Source organism: Chinchilla lanigera, unplaced genomic scaffold (assembly GCF_000276665.1).
Source record: "Chinchilla lanigera isolate Chin_1 unplaced genomic scaffold, ChiLan1.0 scaffold00013, whole genome shotgun sequence".
NCBI classification, from domain to species: Eukaryota; Metazoa; Chordata; class Mammalia; order Rodentia; family Chinchillidae; genus Chinchilla; species Chinchilla lanigera.
This window is the reverse complement of record NW_004955414.1, coordinates 21,882,155-21,903,277: the sequence shown is the minus strand read 5'-3', so window position 1 is coordinate 21,903,277 and position 21,123 is coordinate 21,882,155. Positions and strand designations below refer to the sequence as shown.

At 36.3% G+C, this 21,123-nt stretch overlaps 3 protein-coding genes across 4 annotated transcripts in view; 2 read left to right on the top strand and 1 right to left on the bottom strand.

Annotated features, from left to right (window-relative positions):
* The window catches only part of LOC102012951 (olfactory receptor 52N2), a 163,249-nt gene that overhangs the window by 36,985 nt on the left and 105,141 nt on the right, over positions 1–21,123 (top strand). The window lies entirely within an intron of this gene.
* LOC106146227 (olfactory receptor 56A4-like) overlaps positions 1–21,123 on the top strand; it is a 99,394-nt gene that overhangs the window by 36,997 nt on the left and 41,274 nt on the right. The gene's annotated exons all lie outside the window — the stretch shown is intronic.
* On the bottom strand, positions 1,299–21,044 carry LOC102010472 (olfactory receptor 688). The gene is made up of 2 exons (XM_005380504.1): positions 20,988–21,044; positions 1,299–2,294 (listed from the first exon to the last, which is right to left on the bottom strand). The coding sequence occupies exons 1-2, from the start codon at positions 21,042–21,044 to the stop codon at positions 1,299–1,301; spliced, it is 1,053 nt and encodes a 350-aa protein (XP_005380561.1).

Here is a 21,123-nt window from a genome sequence, read left to right as displayed (position 1 = left end):
ATTTCACTTATGAGTATGGTCTCTAGTTGTAACCATTTACCTGTAAAAGCCTCGAGTTTATCTTTCTTTATAGCTGAGTAATATTCCATTATATAAAAGTACCACTTTTTAAAATCCAGTCCTCAGTGGATGAATATTTGTGTTGCTTCCACAGTTTAGCAATTACAAATTGCACTGCTGGAACATGGGTGCACATATATCACTGTGATATGATGCTTTCAGATCTTCTGGGAAAATACCTAGAAGAGGAATAGCTGGGTTGAATGGGATCTCTAAACCTCGTTTGCTGAGCAATCTTCAAACTGATTTCTACAGTGGTTTCACCAGTCTGCATTCCCACCAGCAGTGAAGAGTTTCTATTTCTCCACAGCCTCGCCAACATTTGTTACTGGTTGATTTCTTAATGTTAGCCATTCTTACTGGGGAGAGATGAAATCTCAGTGTTGTTTTAATTCGCATTTCTCAAATGACTAATGATGTTGAACATTTTCTCATGTAATGATTTGCCATTTGTATTTCTTTATTTGAGAAGTGTGTGTTCATCTCGGCTGCCCATTTTTGGATTTGGTCTTTGAATTTAGGGGGGCTGGTGTTTTTTTAATGCTTTATATGTTCTAGATAGAAGGCTTTTGTCCAAGGGACAGTCAGCTCAAATTTTTTCCCAATTTGTGGATTTTCTTTTTACACTGCTGGTGATTTCTTTAGATGTGCAGAAACTCTTCAGTAGGATGAGATCCCAGTTGTTGATTCTTTGAAGTGTTTCACTTGCGGTTTGGTTTTTGTTCATGAACTGTCTGCCTACCGCTATGTCTTCCCTATGTTTATCCTTATGCAGGAAAGTGCTGTTGACTTTTAAATGGAATTTTATTACAAAGGAAGTGATATATAGTTTTGCTTTGCTTTGTCATCTTAATTTGCATTTAAAGAAATAATTAGTGAGATTCAATGAAGAGGAAGAATCAAGAGAGGGATTCTGGAGCCTGACTGTGTGGTTCAAATCTCACTGTGCATTTCCTTTTTATTTGAACTTAGGCTAATTTACTAACTCAGTTGCTACATTTGCAAAGTATTTAATAACTACTTGCTTCACAGAGTTATTACAGGAATTAAATGTTAGTGTTTGAAATGCTGAGAGCCGGTGCCTTGCACATACTATATGCTGTAGGAATTAGGCTGATTAATTTCAATGCTGTTCCTAGCTTTTGGGAGACGCTGAATATTAACCAAGGAATGCTGAGCTCTGAAGACTGTGCTTTCTCTGCAGCATTGTATATAATATTCTGCTAGTTAAAGTTGGCTTACTTTCTAGACACATACTTGCCCAAACCCAACACTCTCTGGATGCCTACTTTCAGTTCCTGCATCCTAAGGGCATACACCATGGGGTTAAGAGATGGAGGGATGACAATATGCAGAACATTGAGGAGAACAGGGATGAGGGGGATCTTTCTTCCTGCCAGATGAGTGACAGATATTAAAATAACAGCTGTGTAGAAAAAGAGAATGAGGATAAGGTGGGAGCTGCAGGTACTCAGGGCTTTAGATACTGCTTCAGCAGAGTTCAGCCTCAACACCGAATGAATAATCAAAGCATAGGAAGCAAAGACCAGAATCATGTCACACCCAGCCACAAACCAGGCCAGCACCAATTGATAAAGCTTGTTAATAGTGATGTCATCACAGGCCAGACTGGTGACCCCCAAGTTAGAGCACAGACAGTGGTCAATTTCATTTCTGGAGCAATAGTATCTCTGGGCAGCCAGTATAGGCACTGGGATGGTTAATAGGCCATTCCTGAGCACTGTGGACACTGTGGCTTTGATTACAAAAGCTTCAGTGACTGTGAAGGGATACTGAAGGGGATAACATATGGCTACATATCTATCCACGGCCATGCAGAGGAAGACGCCTGACTCCATGAGCATAAAAATGTTGATGGCATACATTTGAGCAAAACACTGAGGTAGGCTGATGGTCTTAGCATCAAACCACAGGATTGCCAGAATCTTGGGCATGCTGGTAGTAGCCAGACCAATGTCCACTGCAGCCAGGACACCAAGGAACTGATACATGGGCTGGTGCAGAGCAGGCTCATGGGAGATGGTGATTAAAATGAGGGGATTAGCTCCGAGAGCTAAGAGGTAGAGCAGAGCCATGGGTAAGGAGAGCCAGTCCTGCCACTCGTGAATGCCTGGGAATCCCATCAGGATGAACTCAGACACTTGAAATTCTGACTTATTGATTGTCCTTGGGGCAATATCCATATCATGGGATGTCTCCTTCTCAGCAACTGCCTGTGGATTAAGGGGAAACAGAAAAATGCTGTCATTACTTCTACCAGTGGTAGATGAACAAAGCTCATCCACAACACACTTCTTTTTTAGTATAAATCTTTCTTAACCCCTTGGAGACATGTGGAAAAATCTTGGATAAGGACAGAAGGGCCAAAATCGATTCTAAGATCAAGATGTTTGTAGAGTAACAGTGAAGCTTTATTTTCCTGAATTCTGGAAGCAGGAGCTATGTGTGTTGGAATGGGCCCTCTATGTAACAGAGAAAATTAGAGGGCAGAAGTGTTAACGCCGTTCTTGTTGATTTTCAGGAAGGGAGTAGATAGTTAAAATGGAAATCCTTACCATAGCTTTCATTTAAACAGTGCCTCGTGGTTGGCAAATGGTTTCTGACACAAAGCATCTCATTATTCTTTACCATACAGATGTCATTTATATATCATGCAACAGAGGTTGAATGAATTGTCTAGGTGATATTTATACATTAAAACACTAATATGGGACTAAACAATACCAGGAATTTATGTTTTTGCATTTAGTACTAACAATATCTGCACTAAATTGTAACCAATAAATTAATGTCTTTAGAAATATCATTTGTTTCCTCCTCTGATTATGAAAGTAATGCTACACTGCTGGAGGAAATTACCCATTAAGGGAAGGGGAGGGGTAAATGCAGGAAGGGAAAAGAGAAAAAAAAAGAGAATAGAAGGAAAAATGAAGGCAAAGCTTTTGTAAATAAGGAAGAAAAGAAGGTTTAAAGTGGAGGAGAATGAGGAAAAAAAGAAAAACTGAAGATGTATTATGTACAGGTACAAATTCCTCACAATGAATGTGATCATATGTATATCAAAAAGTGGCAATAAAATTAATTAAAAAATTATCCATCTCAAATACCAACCACATGATCTCACTCATTTATGGGATGTAAAATATAGATCTCCTAGAAGTAGAAAGTAGATTAATAATTACCAGAACTGCAAAAGATTGCAGGTGGGACAGAGGGATGGGCAGAGGTTGACTATAGTTAAAGATAATGTATTGCTCTACATTTCAAAATAGGTAGAAGAGCATATTCTAAATATTTTCATTACAAGAAATGACAGATACCTGAGGTGATGCATGTGCCAATTACCCTAATTTGTATAATGCATGCATGTATTGCAGCATCACTTTGTGAATGTACAATGATTATGTGACAGTTACATGTGAGATAAATTTAAAAAAAAATTAGTGGTACAATCTAGATGATGGCTCTAAGTTTACTTAAAATTCCTTGTAATTTACTGTACGCTTAAAATTACTGTATGCAAAATGAAAAATATGCCTGAAACTGTATTTTTAAATAATCAGTTAGATGAGTAAGAGATGCACAAGGGGAGAATTAACCAATAAACTTTCAGTCGCTGCCAGATTTTTTTATACTATAGTTTAGCAGTGTAGCAAGCATTTATTGCACTCATTTAGATTCTTTTGTTTAAGCCACTCCACAGCTCATTCTAGGCCCTGTAATACTAAATCCTCTCCATTTTTGATTTTGTTCATTCTTAGACTGTTGGAGAATATTTTCAAGTAATTATTTCAAAAAGCCATAGTGCTTTGGGAACCTTTGAGTATATGAGAAGTTATTTTATTACATTTCTTTAAATAGCGCTTGCCCTTTCAGAAATGTAAAGCCCAATAGTCCCTTCCCGAATCTCTGCCTTTGTTTTTTTATTTCATAGCACTGACTGTAAGGTCATATCTTTATCCCTCACCACCTCTGAGAATGATGAATGACTCTGCCATTTATTGATTATAATTAGGTATGGCTCATGTAATTTATAAAGAAAAATAAAATAATAGCATTTTTAGAAAATAAAAATGTAAATCAACATCTTACAACCAAATATGATGATGTTTAATATTTTAAAATGTTTAACTTTCAGCATTTTCTTGATAGGTTTCTGAGACAGTTATTTCATATACATAGGGTTCTTTATCTCACACTTTTTGTTAGTGTATATTATTACAGGTCAATTGCCCTATGCATTAAGAAATTCTTCATAAACACTTAACACTCTTTATAAATATATTTCAATAACTACCAGATGTTATCAAATGATTTTGTAATATAGTCCCCAATTTTTTGTTTGATGGTTTGTACAATGTTCAAGTAATTACGATGACATATATCATGACTTTTTTTACAAAGAGATTATGAACACTATGAGTAACATGATTTTTATTTTTCAAATGTTTAGCTTATATACATTATCTTTTTATCTACATTTTAAAATTTTAAACTTTTTATTAATACATGTTGGCAGTACAAAATAATTACATTCATTAGTTGTATATAACTTTTTTTACATTGTAAAAGTTGGCTTTATGAAGAATAATTTACATACAGTAAAATGCCCCTATTCTGAGTACATGATTCAATCAATTTTGATTAGTGTGTATATCAATGTCAATAAGAAACACATATTGTATTCTCTTCCTATGCAATTCTAGATCAGGCAGAATTAATCTATTGTAATAAAAAACAGATCAGTTTTTGCCTGTAGATGGGGAATGAAGGCTGACCGCAGAGAGGCATGACAGAACTTTCTGGGTTGCCAAAAAGACAGATAACACACCTTGATTCTTTTGTTTCATCCTCTTCCCTCCCTCCCCTGTCTATTATCTTCACTGTTGTTTAATGAGAATTCAGCCATAATGTACATTAACTGCAACTGTTCTGTTTTTTAAGTTGCATATCTTTTATTAGACAAAATTGTCTTTCATTTGGAGTTGCTTTATGTTTTGGGAAACTTGGGTATAGAATTTATCCCTCTAGATTCTTTGATTTGTCAGTTATTTACTATCTTAGAACCTATCCTCACTTCTCCCCTGTTTGCTAGTTGCACATGTTAGTTCTCAACAAAAGTGAAGAGCTGAGAGAAAGCAAAGCTGAGTGGGAAGCCAGAGATTATATAAGTGATCAAATTCAGAAATCAGAACAGAATTTCAGGGCTGGGGATATAGCTTAGTGGCTCAGTGGCACAGCGGCCAAGAGCAAGGTTCTGAATTCAGTTCCTGGTAAAAAAAAAAAAAAAAGAAAAAGAAAAAGAAAAAGAAAAAAAATAGAACAGAATTACAGGACATCATTTCCCTATCTCACAACTTGCTGGTCATTTACTAAGTAGTAGTTTAGTAGTAGTTTACTTACTACTTCAGGAGAAGAGGTTCTCGGGCTGGCAATGTCTGCTATAACTGCTTCTACTTTCTTGGCTGCAGCTCCTTATTTCAGTTTGTTGTCCAGACCAGACCCCTGTCCTTGCTTATCACCCCTGAACTGTGGGGTTTCAGTATAAATTGTACCGCTGAGATGGATGGGGCTGATGTGCTGATTTCTGGCCCCTCCTTCCTCTCTCCTAAGTATCTTTGAAGGTGCAGTGCTTTTAGATTGTATTGCCACGGGAATGGACTCAAGTACTCTTTGGGATTAGCTAATTTCTAGAAGTAGACCTATTTAACTCTAGACCCAGGGGAGGGTCCACCAAATACACAGCTTTTCACTGCAGGTTCCTCAGGCAGTGGGGTTCACTCCTGCCTGATCGATTGTGGCCCCTCATTGTAGGAAAGTTCTGAAGTTTCCCCATGTCAAAATATGTATGTTTCATATTTTAATACATTGTTAATGGTATTGTTTTCCTCGTTGCTTCCTTGGTGGGTTCATTATTGGTGTGCAGAAACATTATTGATTTTGAGTGTTGGTTTTGTATCCTGTTATCTTGTTTAAGTTATTAGCTGTAGGAGTCTTGGTGGAATTTGTTGGCTCTGCTATGTAAAGGATCATGTAGCCTGTGAATACAGATCATTTGACTTCTTTTTCTATATGTCTCCTCTTCATTTCTTTTGCTTGCTAAATTTTTGAATGCTGCATTAGACAAGAGTGATGACAGTGAACATCCTCGTCTTATTCTGGATTTCAGAAGAAAAGCTTTTAGTTTCTTTCTTTTAATATGATATTGGCAGTAGGCTTGTCATAAGTGGCACTTATCAGTTTGAAATAAGGCCCTTCTATACTTATTTTCTTCAGGATTTTTATCAGAATGGATGTTGGATTTTGTCAAATGCTTTTTCTACCTCTATTGAATGGTCATGTGATTTTTATCCTTGGTTCTGTTTATGTGATGTGTTACATTTATTGATTTGCATTGGTTAGACCATCCTTTCATCCCTGGAATGAAGCCTAGTTGGTCAAGATGTATGATGTTTTTAAAGCTTGGTTGCATTCTGTTTGCCTGTATTTTGTCGAAGAACTTTGCATGTATGTTGATTAAAAAGACTGGACTGTAGTTTTCTTTTTTAGTTGAGTCCTTGTCTGATTTTGGAATCATACTAATGCTGGCTTCCAGGAATAGTTTGGCAGTACTCATTTCCTTTCCAATTCAATAAAGAGTTTAAGGAGTTTTGTGATAAATCTTCCCTGAAGTTCTTATGGAATTCTGCATTGAGTCCACCAGGTCCTGTGCTTTCTTAGTGGTAGGTTTCTTTACTACGGTCTCAATTTTATTGCCTTTCATTGGGCTGTTCAGAGTATTTTTTTTCATTTTGGCTCAGCTTTGGAAATTATTCTTACTGGAGTAAAGTGGAAGCTCAATGAGGTTTTGATTTGCATTTACTTAATGGTAAAAGATGCTGAATATTTTTTCATTTACTTATTGGCCATTTGTACTTTTGATTCTGAGAATTATCTATTCATTTCAATTGTTCATTTTTATTGGGTCTTATGTTTTGAAAGATAGTTTTCAGAATATATCAGCTGGGCTTGAGGTTGTTTTAGGGTTTGAAACATTTTATTCCACGCTCTTCTGACCTTTAAGGATTGTTTTGAGAAGTCTGCTGCAATTCTAATGGGTTTACCTTTAGAAGTGATTGTTGCTTTTTTTCTAATGGTTTTTTATATTCTGTTCTTATGTAGGACTTGTGAGACTTTGATTAAGATATGTCATGAAGAGGTTCTTTTCTGACTGTAGTCATTTAGGGCTCTGTATGTCTTGCTTATCTGTATGTATAATTCTTTATCTATATAAGGAGAATTCCATGCTATTACAATGGTACCTTGGTTTAGAAATGATTTTGTATGTGAATAATTTGGTTCCCAAACAGAAGTGTTCTATAAAATCTTGCTTTTGTTTGTGAACTCTGCACCAGGCTACAAATATGATTGTGGCCATGTTTCCCACATGAACATGAATGTGGCCATCTTTTCCAGAACTGTGGAATGAATTAAGTTCATGCACCAAGGTACTACTATAGTTCTGTAAATGGTTTTTTATGCCATTCATGCTGTCTTCTGATTTTTCACTGACTCTAATGAATTGTAATTAGATTAGTCTTTGCATCATGTGACAGCTGATGGATCTTGTTTCTATAATGTCTTACTTTTTAAAGTATCTCTGAGTTATAGTCACCAACTGTATCAAGTAACAAATTTGAAGAATAGTGTGTCAGAACTAGAAAATATTTCTCATACTTTCAATAGAAATTTTTTAATCTCTTGGCTTTCCTTTTTATTTTAAAAAATAAAAGAAGGAAAACATATTAACAAACAGACATCCATTTACAAAATAGCATAAGAACAATACAAACAAAACAGAGTTACAGCCAAAGTTGTAGGAAATTAACTATGGTTGTTGTATTACTTATTGATATCTTCAAAGTGGTTTCTCAGGAAAACAAATAGAGACATACAACATTGATTGAACAAGTAATCATTAACTGTTCCTTTCTGTAGAGCAATAGAAGACAGTAGTACAGCTATGTTAGCTATCCTGTATATATATATTTACATAATTTCCTCTTCTTTCCCTTGTCTTTTCCCACACCCCAGTTGCCCTTTATTTTTGAGCAATCTCTTGGCTTTCTGTTTAGTATCTTTTCATGAACTTTAATTATTTGCTAAAGTTGTCATTCATGCGTGGTATTCTTTTGTGTAGCCTGGCTAGGTTTTTATTAGTGTCTTCTGTATGCTCCTTCGTTGTTGTCCTTATTGAACCCATTACCTGTTTAGTTATATCATCTTTGAGCTTGATGATCACCTTATTGACCTTTTTTTGTGCTTATTTATCAATTCATATAATTTAACTGTTTGACTTTTGAATTCCGTCTCATTGATGCCCCATGGATCAACTTTGGGAGAGATGAGATGGACTTTGGAGGCTTATTAATTACACAGTTTTATTAATTTGTGTGCTTTTCATTATGTCTTGAGGATATTCCTTCCATTTGTTGAATTTTTTGAAATATTTCTTCATTTTCCATTCAATTCTATTCATCTTTTTTATAAAAAGTTACTCATACAAACCTATTTAAAATTTTATATAGTGATAGCCATGATACTTTTAAAAGTATTTTATGACTTTTAAGCTTTTAATAATGTGAATCCAATATTTTAATAACCATTTAATCTGCAAAATTTTAGTTTGAAAATATTTTTAAACGAATTTGAAATTTAACATGAAATGAAACAGTGTCCAAATTAATTTTCTCTCTACAGAAATGACTATTGTTTCAGTACAATTCCACAAAATCCCTTCATTCTTCAGTAGCTTGCAATGCCATTTTTGGGGTCATATATCAAATTTAGAAATATATTCAAAGATCAATGCCTGCCCATATAATAGACTCTGTTTTTAGTGCTAGTGGCAATTGAATTACTATATTTGATAGGGAGAGTCTTACTATTAATTAAAATAATTTCTTGAACTAAAAAAGACTAATTTTTTAGTATTGTATTAAAGTGTATATATTAATTATAGAAAAAATCATGTCTTTATCCCACTGATTCTTTCAGTTCAGAATTTTATGTTTTTCCTTCTGTCATAGGTGAGCTTTAGAGGTAGGGTAGTATTGTCTGTAGAGACTCTTTAAAATTTTCTTTATTAAATTCCTGGAAATTATCTGGAAAACAGATAATGTAAGGCCCTAAACTTTGAGCATTTCTAGATTGCTGCCAAGATTGTATTGGCTGCTGTAGGGTTTTGAATTACATATATATTTTGAAATTTGTATGTAAATATTCATAATCATTTAAAATTTTATTCTTTATTAGTCCATATTTGTTATATGTATTGATCACATTCATCATAGGGAATTTGTACCTGTATGGAACATATCTCAGTTCTTTTTTTCCTGTTCCCCTCCCCTCCATCCAAAGCTACTTGACCTCCCCTTTATACAAGGTTTCTTTCCATTTTTTCTTCCATTCTCTTTTTTGTCTTTTCCTTTCCTTCCCTCCCTCCTCTCCCCCAAGACAATCTTTACAAACCAAAAAAATCTGCTGAGATTTTGATTTTCATTGTATCAAATCTGTACATTAAAATAGGAAGACTTGACATCTTAGTAATATTGTTTTTCACTAATGAATATAACATTTCTTTCCTTTAATTTAAATTTGTGATTTCTCTCAGCAATGTTTCCACATAGTTAATGTAGGAACTCATGTATAGTTTATCACATTTATCTCCAATTGTTTTGTATATTTCTATGCCATCGGAATAAAAGAGTTATAAAATGAATTTTTCAGTTTTCAAGGATATTATGTAGAAATACAATCAGTTTTCTATTGACTTTCTATCCTACAATTGCTAAATTCACCTATTAACGTATATCTTAGTGCCTGTACATTTGTTTTGTACAAATGGTAACTACTTTGCTTGTTTACAATATGTATTTTTTTCCTTATCTTGATGTGGTGAAAGTGTGTGCTAGTTTTTCCTCACTATGACCAAATACCAGAGAAAAAGAGAAGACAGGGTTAATGTTGGTCAGAGTTTCAGAAGCTTCAGTCCATGGTCATTTGGCTTCATTGCTTCTAGGCCTAGGGCCAGACAAAACATCATGGCAGAAAGGTGCAGGGAGGAAAGCTGCTCACCTTGTGGCAGCCAGGAAGCAGTGAGGGAGGGAAAGCTGAACCGGAAATGAAGAAGCTGGGGCCAGGTGTAGTCCCCAAGGTCACATCCATGAACTAGGCCACACTTCCTGTTTCCATCACATGCCTGTAACACTCTCAAACTATAATCTCCTCAATGGATTGGTCCACTTGATGAAGTTAGATCCCTCATGATTCAATCACTTTCCAAAAAGTTCATCAGTAGCCATGCCTCCATGCCCACCCATAACTGAATACATCCTTGCCTTAATTCTAATTTTAGGGGAAAACCTTCAGTCTTTTACTGTATATATTGTTTTAACTGTATACTTTATGTAGATACTCTTTATCATGCTTGGGAAGTTCCCTATAATTTTCAGTATGCAGTGAGTTTAAAAAAAAAGTCTTGAATATTGATTTTAAAATAATGATGCTTTTACTCTTTCCTCTTTGAAATGAGATGCATGGTTTTTCTCATTTATTTTGTTAATAAAGTGAATTTCATTGATTTATTTTTGAGTGACAAATAATCTTGTATTCTCAGGATAAGCCCCACTTACCTCTAATACATTTTCCTTTTTAGTTATTGTACAATTTGATTTGGTAGCAATTTGTTAAGGATTTTTATGTCTCTGTTTATGAAAGATATTTGTCTAAGCTTTTCATTTTATAGTGCCTTTATCTGATTTTGTCATCAGGTTAATACTGGTCTCATAATATGTTTTGGGATATGTTTTCTTTTTATTTCCATTTTCTAAAAGTTTGCACAGAATTATTTTCCTCTTAAATGTTTGATAGAATTTACCAGTAAAGTCTTAGCCAATTTTCTCTTTTTAAGACCCATTGCAGCTGATCTATCCCAGGATTTCATCAACTCTTCCTGAATTTAGTATCACCTTCTTTTTATGCCCAGAATACAATGAAAGAAATCTATCAAAGTACTAATGCATGAGTGCTCTGGTCTATTTAGACAGCCTCGCTGTCTCCCGTTATCTTCCTTGACCAATTCTTTACTGTATCATGCTCTTTGGAATGAACATAAGGCCTCTTACAGTTTTGGTCCAAACTTTCTCTTAAACTTCATCCCTGTTTTTGAGGACTTTTGTATCTAATCTCATTAAGGAAACTAGCTGATAGTTCTCTTTTTTCTTTTTTTGAGTCATTGTCTGATTTTGGTGTCAGACTAATGCTACTCTCAAGCAATGAGTTTGGCAGTATTCTTTCCCTTTCAATTTCATGGAAGAGTTTGAAGAGTATCAGTTTTAGTTCTTCCCTGAAGTTCTGATAAAATTCAGAGGTGAATCCATCAGGTTCTGGGCTTTCTTAGCTGGTAGGGTTTTTATTTCTGTTGTTTTACCTATTTATTTGCATCTGTTTTGCTGCCTGTTACTATTGTATTCAGGAATTTTATGTCTTCCTGGTTACATTTTGGTAATTCATATGCACCTAGGAATATATCTACTTCTACAGTTGCCAATTTATTGGAATAGAAATCTCTATCCTCTGAATTTCTGCAGTGTCAATGTGATTTTTGCCCTTTTGATTTCTAATTGCATTGATGAGAGTCATTTCTTCCTTTTTTCGGTAAGTTTTGTTAGTGGTCTATCATTCTTGTTCATCATTTCAAAGAAATAAAATCTTGATTAATTGATCCTTTGTTTTGTTTTGTTTTGTTTTCTGGTACTGGAAATCAAACTCACAACCTTGCACTTGCCAGGCAGGCACTGTGCTGCTGAGCTAAATCTCCAGCCCTGTTTTGTTTTGTTAATCTCAATTACTTTAATTTCTGCTCTGATCTTTAAAATTTCTCTCCTTCTGATTTGGATCTGGATTGCTATTGTTTTTCTAAAACCTTGAAATGCACCATTATGTTAGTAATTTGGGCAATGCAACAGATTATTAAAAATTGTACACCATGACCAAGCTGGCTTCATCCCAGGGAAGCATCATTCCAGGGATGCTTCAACATACATAAATCAATAAATGTAGTATACCACATAAACATAAGTAAAGATAAAAATCACATGATCAACTTGATAGATGCAGAAAAAGCCTTTGATAACATCTAATATCCATTCATGATAAAAACCCTGAGGAAGATAGGTATAGAAGGATCTTACCCCAAACTGATAAAAGCCATTTATAATAAACCCACTGCCAAAATCATATTAAATGAGGAAAAACCAAATACATTCCCACTACAATCAGGAAAGACAAGTGTGTCAACTTTCACCACTCCTGTTCAATTTAATATTCAAAACTTTAGTCAGAGCAATTAGGCAAGAGAAAGAAATAAAAGTAAATAGGAAAGTTAGAAATCAAATGGTCCCTATTAGTAGAAGATGTGATCATTTACATAAAAGACCCCCAAAAACACCACTAGAAGACTCTTAGACCAATAAAAAAATTCAGCAAAGTGCCAGGATATAAAATCAACACACAAAAATAAATACTATTTCTATGTATCACAATGCACCCACTGAAAAAGAAACCAAAAAAGTCTCATTCCCAGTAGCTTCAAAAAATTTAAATAGAAATTAATTCCCTAGAAATTAATAAGGAAGTGAAAATTATAGTACTCTGAAAAAGTAATTGAAGAAGATGTTAGAAAATGGAGCTGGGTATGGTGGTACATGCTTGTAATCCCAGCACTCGGGAGGCTGAGGCAGGAGGATCATTGCAAGTTCGAGACCAGTCTGGGCTACAAAGTGAGCTCAAGGGCAGCCTGAACTGCAAAGCGAGACCCTGTCTCAAAAAGACAGAAAAAAATAAAAAAGTGGAAAGACATCCTCTGTTCTTGGATAGCTGAAGCAATATTGTCAAAATGGTAACATCACCAAAGCTAATATATACATTTAATGCAATTCCAATTAAAATACCAAAAGGATTCTGCACAGTACTAGAAAAAAAATACTAAAATTAATATGGAACCAGAAGAGACCCAGAATAGCTAATGCAATCTTGAGCAAAAAAGAGAAAAGCAGGAAACATTACAGTCCTGGTTTTGAATTTACACTACAAAGCCACACACACATACAAAAAACCCAGCCTGATAATGGCAGAAACACAGACATGTTGACTAATGAAATAGAATTGAGGGTCTGTAAGTAATCCTTTTCACCTTTATCCATCTGATTTTTGACAGAGGGTCCAAAAATATACCCTGAAGAGAAGACAGCCTCTCTAACAAATAGTACTGGGAAAACTGGTGTCCATGTGCAGAAGAATGTATCTAGACCAAATCCCTCATCCTGTACTAAAATCACATCAAAATGCATCAAAGATCTAGATATAAAACACAAACACTGAATCTGCTGGAAAAATTGCTAAAGCTTTTTAAGACACGGGCATATGCAATGACTTTCTGAACAGAACCCAATATGCACAAGATTTAGTTGTAAGTATCAACAAATGGGATTATATTAAGTTAAAAAGCTTCCTCGCTGCAAAGGAAATAACCAACAGAGCGAAGAGACAGCTTAGAGACTGAGAAAAATTGTTTTTATTAGCTAATTCTGAGAGAACTAATACTAGGATATATAAAGAACTAAAAAAAACCCTTCAAAATAAAAGATCCAATTAAAAAAAGGGCAATTGAAATGAATAGACACTTCACAAAAGAAGAAGTATAAATGACCAATAAGTGTGTGAAGAAAATGCACACCATTTTTGGCAATTCAAGAAGTAAAATCAAAACATTAAAATTCTGTCTTACTCCAATAAGAATGGCTATCACCAAGGATTCCAAAAACAACAACTGCTGGTGAGGCTGTGGGGAAAGGAGACCCTTCTACATCCTTAATGGGAAGGTAAACTAATATAAGCACTATGGAAATCAACATGGAGATTTCTCAAAAAATTGAAAATGGAAATTCCATTTGACCCAGGTATACCTCTTCTGGGCATCTTCCTGAAAGAGTCAAAGCTGTCTTATTACAGTGATACACACATACTTAGCACAACTCACATTAGCTAAATTTTGGAAGTAGCCTATATGCCCACCAACAGATGGATGGGTAGGGAAAACGTGTGCTGTATACACAATGGAGTACTACTCAGCCATACAGAGAGACCGATTTGTGTCATAGGTAAGAAGATAGGTGGGTCTTCAGAAAATAATGCGAAGTGAAATAAATCAGAAACAGAAGGATAAACATCACATGGCTTTTCTTATTTTTTATTTAAAAAAATAAAAGAAGGAAATCGTATTAACAGGTAGACCTCCATTTACAAAGTAGCATAAGAATAATACAAACAAGACAGAGTTACAGACAAAGTTGTAGGAAATTAACCATGGTTATTGTATTGCTTATTGATAACTTCAAAGTGGTTTCTCAGGAAAACAAAGAGAGATATTCAAGATTGATCAAACAAGTAATCATTAACTGTTCCTTTCTGTAGAGCAATAGAAGACAGTAGTACAACTATGTTAGCTATCCTGTATGTACATACTTACATAATTTCCCCTTCTTTCCCTGCTCTATTCCCACACCCCAGTTGCCCTTTACTTTTGAGCACTTTCCTTTTGTTTCACAATGTCTATCATACCTCCTAGTTTTTATTCACTCTGTCAGGTCTTACACTAGTGACACAATATGATGCTTACACATGCAGTCTGATTTATTTCACTTATGAATATGGTCTCCAGTTGTGAGCATTTACCTATAAAGGCCTCCAGTTTATCTTTCTTTATAACTGAGTAGTATTCCATTATATAAAAGTACCACAATTTTTGTATCCAATCCTCAGTGGATGGACATTTGGGTTGCTTCCACAGTCTAGTAATTACAAATTGTGCTGCTATGAACATGGGTGCATGTATATCGCTATGATGTGATATTTTCAGGTCTTCTGGGAAAATATCCAGAAGGGGAATAGCTGGGTTGAATGGGACCTCTAGACCTAGTTTGCTGAGGAGTCTCCAAACTGATTTCCACAGTGGTTTCACTAGTCTGCATTCCCACCAGCAGTGGAGAAGGGTTCCTATTTCTCCACGGCCTCACCAGCATTTGTTATTGGTTGATTTCTTAATGTTAGCCATTCTTACTGGGGTGAGATGAAATCTCAGTGTTGTTTTAATTTGCATTTCTCGAAAGACTAATGATGTTGAACATTTTCTCATGTATTTATTTCCCCACATGGCTTTTCTTATATGAGAAACCCAAAACGTAATTTAAAGATCAAAATAAATGAGAGGTGATAGGTAACAGGGAGGTAGATTCCGTGGAGATTGGAAGACGGGGAGAGGAAGAGGGGAGAGAGGAACACAGGGGGATGAAGTGGAGTTAAAATGATATGCAATATGTATATGTACTAATTCATCCCAATGATTACAATTGTTGTGTATTGTAAACATATAGGACAACCTCATCAAATAAATTAATGATTAAGTAATTAATAAATAAACTTCACCCCCTCTGCTGTGCCCTCAAGGATCTGTTAGATATTCAACAGGAATTCCTGCTTTATGATTTTTGATGTCTTATTTTTAATGCTGGTTCCTCATTCTGGTTCATTCTATTTCTGCTGTGCAATTTTTCTTTGTAATGTTGCTTCATTTGTGAAGGCTTATGCAGAATTAGAGTCTCTCTCTGAGGGGTTGTCACCAATCACCCATGGGCTGTTTTGACTGAAATCACAGCATTGGCATGGCACCAGATGGAGGTCAAAGTGGTCCCTCAAAGAAGAGATGGGGGTCCCCAAAATGCCCCCAACCTCCACGGAGTAGAGTTGTTGACTTTCATCATAGAAAAAGCATTTCAGGATATGTCAGTGAGAGGCATAGGCAGATTTATTAGGCAAAGTAAGAGAAAATAAGTAAGGTGGTGCAGCTCAGATCAAGACAGTCAGGCAAAAGAATGAGATTAGCTTTTATGGCCTCACTGGGGTGGGCTAGAGTCTGGCACTTTTCCTTTGCTCATGAGTATGGTATGTTTTAAGACTAATCCGTTATGTTTTAGGGGGTGTCCTCCCTGTAGGCTATATATTAGTGGCCATTCTCACACATGAAGACATCTTGTCTTCTCCCCTCCTCCCCCAATGTTACTGTACACGTTGTCCTTTCGTATGAGTCAGGGGACAAAGGGAGGGTGCAGTCCGTATATTGGTAGCAAGGGATAGTAGTGAAGAGATGGCTCTATTTCTAGTGAGTGACAAGTCATGAATTAAGGCCCGAGAGCCCATATCTCCTGTCCAGTGAAAGTGCTTGCCCTATTTCAGTATGGTTACAGAACTCTGCTTGTACCTGTATTCTACCTATGGTTATGCTTTGTCAAAACTGAATGTACATTTTCTACATGACCTATTTTAAAATCTCTGTATTTTTCCCACAACTTTAAGAGGAACTCAGGAAATATTTTTAAATCTGTATTACTGGTCTAATGCAATATGTATATGTACTAATTTATCACAATGATTACAATTGTGTATTGTAAACATATAGGACAACCTCATCAAATGTTGGAAACATTACTGTGTTGGAATAATCTTTTCCCAGTTTTTCTTTTGTCTATTGGTATATGTTTATGATGAATGATTATATTCACTTTAGGGAGTTGGTACATACACATATCACATTTTTTAAATCTTTGGACACAGGGTCTCACTATGCAGTTCAGTCTGCCCTTGAACTCACTTTGTAGCCAGGCTGGCCTCAAACTCACAGCGTTCCTCCTTCCTCAGCCTCCCAAGGGCTGGGATCACAGGTGTGTGCTACCACGCCTGTGTATAGATCACATCGTAATCATTTTAACTTCCTTCTTTCCATGTTTCCCTTTTCCCTCTTCCCCAGACCCTCTTCCCAGCTCCACAAAATCTACTTCCATGTTTCGTATCACCTGTCTTTAATTTTGCTCTTTGTTTTAGAATTTCTGACTTTAGGTGAACACTTTGAGTTTTAATCATGTAGTTCACATTTACACTAATCCAATGTCCTTGTTTTCAGACTTTTGTTTATCTTCTTGGTTTCTCTTCCAGTCACCTGTCCATCTTAGTTCTTGTCTTGCCTACTCCTTTCGTCTCCACTGAGTTTCCGCACTAGTGTTCTGTCACTTCATTATACCTGTTTCCTGCTGTCTCCAAGTTATCATAGCATCATCTGTCTTAAGCATGAACATTGTTTTTCTTGTTAGGATTCTGGATCTTTCTTATACCTGAAATGAGGCCTGCTATATCTTCTCATTTCCTGTACAACTCTTCCATACCCTCAGAATATGGTGCTACTAAGTGGATGAGCTTATGAAGGGTTCTAACCATTCCCAATCAACCCTGTGTGTTTGTTTCCCTTTCAATATACTCTGTGTCGACCTCTTTCTTTTTAAGAAGATTATCATACTGAAAATGCAAAGTCTTGCTGAGTTATAAACTGTAAATTTGTATGTGTTTGCTCTGATTTTTCCTTTGCCTTCCTAAAACAAATCATTTTTTCCATATCAGGAATTTCTTCCTGCATTTGAAAAATCCTTAAGAATCATGCATACCACCATATGTCTTCTGGGTAGACTGAACATATTCAGTTCTTAAATTTCTTTCTACTCCATGTAATGTCCAAATCCTTCATACTATTGGATACCCTCCCATAGACTAGTCTGGTATATTATCAGGAGTGATTTTGTTGGCTGAGAGAGTCCAATGTAGGAAGACCAGTTAAAAATGGCCAGAAAACCAAAACAAAAAAAAGTGTGGCAGGGTGCTGGGGATTTAGCTCAGTGGCATAGCACCTGCCTGGCAAGTGCAAGTTTGTGAGCTCGATTCCTGGTACCAGAAAACAAACAAACAAACAAATGGCCAGAATTCTCAGATACAACCTGGATAGCAACACCTACAGACCTTCTTCATCACCTTCCCTATATCAGATCTCTGTGAACCATCATTAAATAGATGCTCTCATTTTTCATTGCAGGAAGCCTCTCCTTGTTCCTGGGCTTTGGTGTCCTCTTGGCAAGGCATCTTGAGTATACTGTTCAAAATACTCTCTTCTGGAGCTGTTCCTTGGGGTCTCAGGAAAAGGAAGAGCCTTGTTAGAATTTTATTTGAAGAGAAAGTAGAAGTACTAATTGGTGTCTAGGTGGTAAAATCTTCATCTCGGATCCCTATAGACAGTGTTTGTTAAGATGCCCATTAAAACCCTGTTCTTACGATCTGATAGTTTAAATTCTTACCCTACAGTAGGTCAATCAATGCAGCTCTTCGGTGAGTAATGACTAATGGCAGGCCAAGAAAGAGAGATACACACAGGCTAGATCTGCATATTAACTTTCCGCTAGCCTTCCCAAAGTTGGACAGTCTTCCAGCCTATTTGGAGTGGGAATTGCATGCTTACAATTTCACTATGGAAAATTCAAAATGCAGGTGCTACTGTGTACATTGTTAGAATTCTATTTAGACCTTTGTGTTCTGTGGAATGGGCAAGGGAGGAACTCAGTATGTTAGAAGTTTTTATTCCAAAGCAGGCAGACTGTCTTCTAGCCCTTGCTTAGGAGTAGGCTCTTTGGAAACTCTAGTCATCTTGGACACAGTGTGTGTTACAGGAAAACATTTGTGAGGCTGTCTCAGTTTTATTTCTGATGTCTCTTTTCTTAGGCCACTGTCTTTCCTTGATAGAGGTAGAGGAGCTAAGCTTGCTGGGTCAGACTTTTCCTTGAGGCAAGAGGATATAATAAGGGACATCTTCTGAGCCCTGAGGGGATAGTTGAGACATTGGGTATGATTATTTCCTACAGTATTCTGAAGGCAGAGGCTTAAGGATAGGCAGTTTGAGATAATTAGAAGCAGGTGTTCAGGTGGGCAAAGCCACATTTTTTGACACTTGCCCCAGCCCTCCCAATACCACACTCTGGGATTGCTGCAGGAAATAGCTTTCTATTGAGAAGAAAGGAGGGGACATTGGGAGGGAGGATACGGTGTTTTTGATTGGTTTGCTCCAGTTTGCTATCACATACCATTAGTCCTTTCTTTATCTCTCAATTTTGTAAGTTTATATTATTCCTAACCAGATTGCTTAGAATGTACCATTTATTACTTATAAATCAATAAAAATATTTTCATCAAATTTAGCCAGGTTTTACCTATTATATCTCACTCAGTGCTCACAATGTCCTCGTGATGCAGAAACAAAGGTTCAAAACATGGCTAGATGCTTTGCTTCAGGTCACACAGCAGATGTATGGCAGAAGAGCTGCCTCAAACCAGGGTCTTGCCTGGAGCTCTAGACCTATTCATATTTTTCATCTTCCCAGCCCTCACACCTTCTGTTATTATCATCCCAGTGTCTTAGCAACTATTGTTGAAGGTATGGGAAATGATTAAGTGGTTTCCTTAGAGGGAAAAATGAAATTTGACATATATATATATATATATATATATATATATTTGGTCTTGTTTTGAGACAGGGTTCATATACAGTTCAGGCTGGCAATGAACTCACTTTGTAGTTCAGGCTGGCCTCAAACTCACAACAATCTTCCTGCCTCAGCTTCCCAAGTGCTGGGATTATAAGCATGTGCCACCATGCCTGGAAATTTAGCCATTTTAAAGTGGTGCCATTTCTTCTTTCTTGGACTGTGTTCTAGACTGACTTCTTATTTCCCTCATGCTGTCAGACCTTTTTTGCTGTTGTTATTGTAACTGAGACTGTACGATCAATGAGGCTATACCTCTTATGCCTAGAGCATGTATAACTTCTTACATTTCAAAGCCATTCAGAATCTAGATTCAGGTATCTGTGTGTTTTTTCTTTCACATGTGAGGATCACAATGCTCTAAGTATTTAGATTTTAGAGAGACACACTACCCTCAAATCATTCCTCCTGTGTCCTATGATTTGATTTCTGTGTGCTTCCCTTTTTGAGTGTCCAAAGGACCTGGGGGATTCTTCCCTGCCTACAGGAGCCCTAGCCCACACAGAGACAGGAAGATATCTTGTAGCTTGGTGGTCATTGGTTGTGAGCTGTGGTCTGATTCACTAATAAAGAGGTGTGAAGCTGGGTAGTTTACTTCTTTCCAGACCTCATTTTTCTAATCTGATAGCACTGAACTGCTAGCATAGTTAGTATTGATAGTATTGAACTGATAGTATTGAACATGGTACATCATGAGGACATAAATAATCTTATAAACTCTTAGTGTGGTAGCCTGCTGGAAGGCATATTTGCCAATTTTCTCTCCTGATCTCAGTAAAATGACTGTAATATAAAATTATTTGGCCTTCACATTACTATTGTTACCAAGAGGGTCTTTTTATTGCAGGTAAACAGTAACTTAGTGTTTACTCCACCTTGAAGGAGAGGGAGATATGGGAGGCAGTGACGTCATTTACTGAGATATTCGGTACAGAAGCAAGTGAAATATTTGGGAATTATCCAGGGAAGACCTTGGACAGTGTTGGAGTCATGAGGAACCATATATAATTCTGTAACCTTAGCAATCAAGTGAGATTTGAAAGAGTGGGATGTCCTTGAATTAAGAGATATTCTAGATGTTATTTATATGTATTTCTGGCAGCTTCAGGTGAAGTGTAGTGGGATGAGTCTGGAGGACGATCTGGGGTCAGTGTTGATTAAACCAAGCCCAGCACAGAGAATTCAGGAATATGAGTTCATGGAAATTATTTTTGTTCAATAGCATTTTTATCTCTTAAATGTGACTATATGAACTGCCCCAGATCAAAACATATCTGTGGCATATATAATCTTGTAGCCTGGTTTTTGAAATTCTTGTCTCATGTATTTACAACCAGTTATCCAGTGTTTGAAGAACTCACAGAAATATCAGCTAAACTGAGATTTATTTTTTACCTTTTCTCTGGGAAGCGTGCTGAGAGTGATGCGGTGGGCTGGCGTCAGTGAGGGCATGTATCCTGAGTTCCTTATCTCCACATCATGGAAGCTTACCTGTCTACCTTTCTTGGCAGTGGTCCCATGTTCCTCCACG

Coding starts and splice junctions, on each gene's coding strand:
- LOC102010472 (XM_005380504.1), bottom strand. CDS start 21,044: ATGCCCTCACTGACGCCAGCCCACCGCATCACTCTCAGCACGCTTCCC. Junction 2,295..20,987: donor GCACGCTTCCCAGAGAAAAG/GTAAAAAATAAA, acceptor CTTAATCCACAG/GCAGTTGCTGAGAAGGAGAC.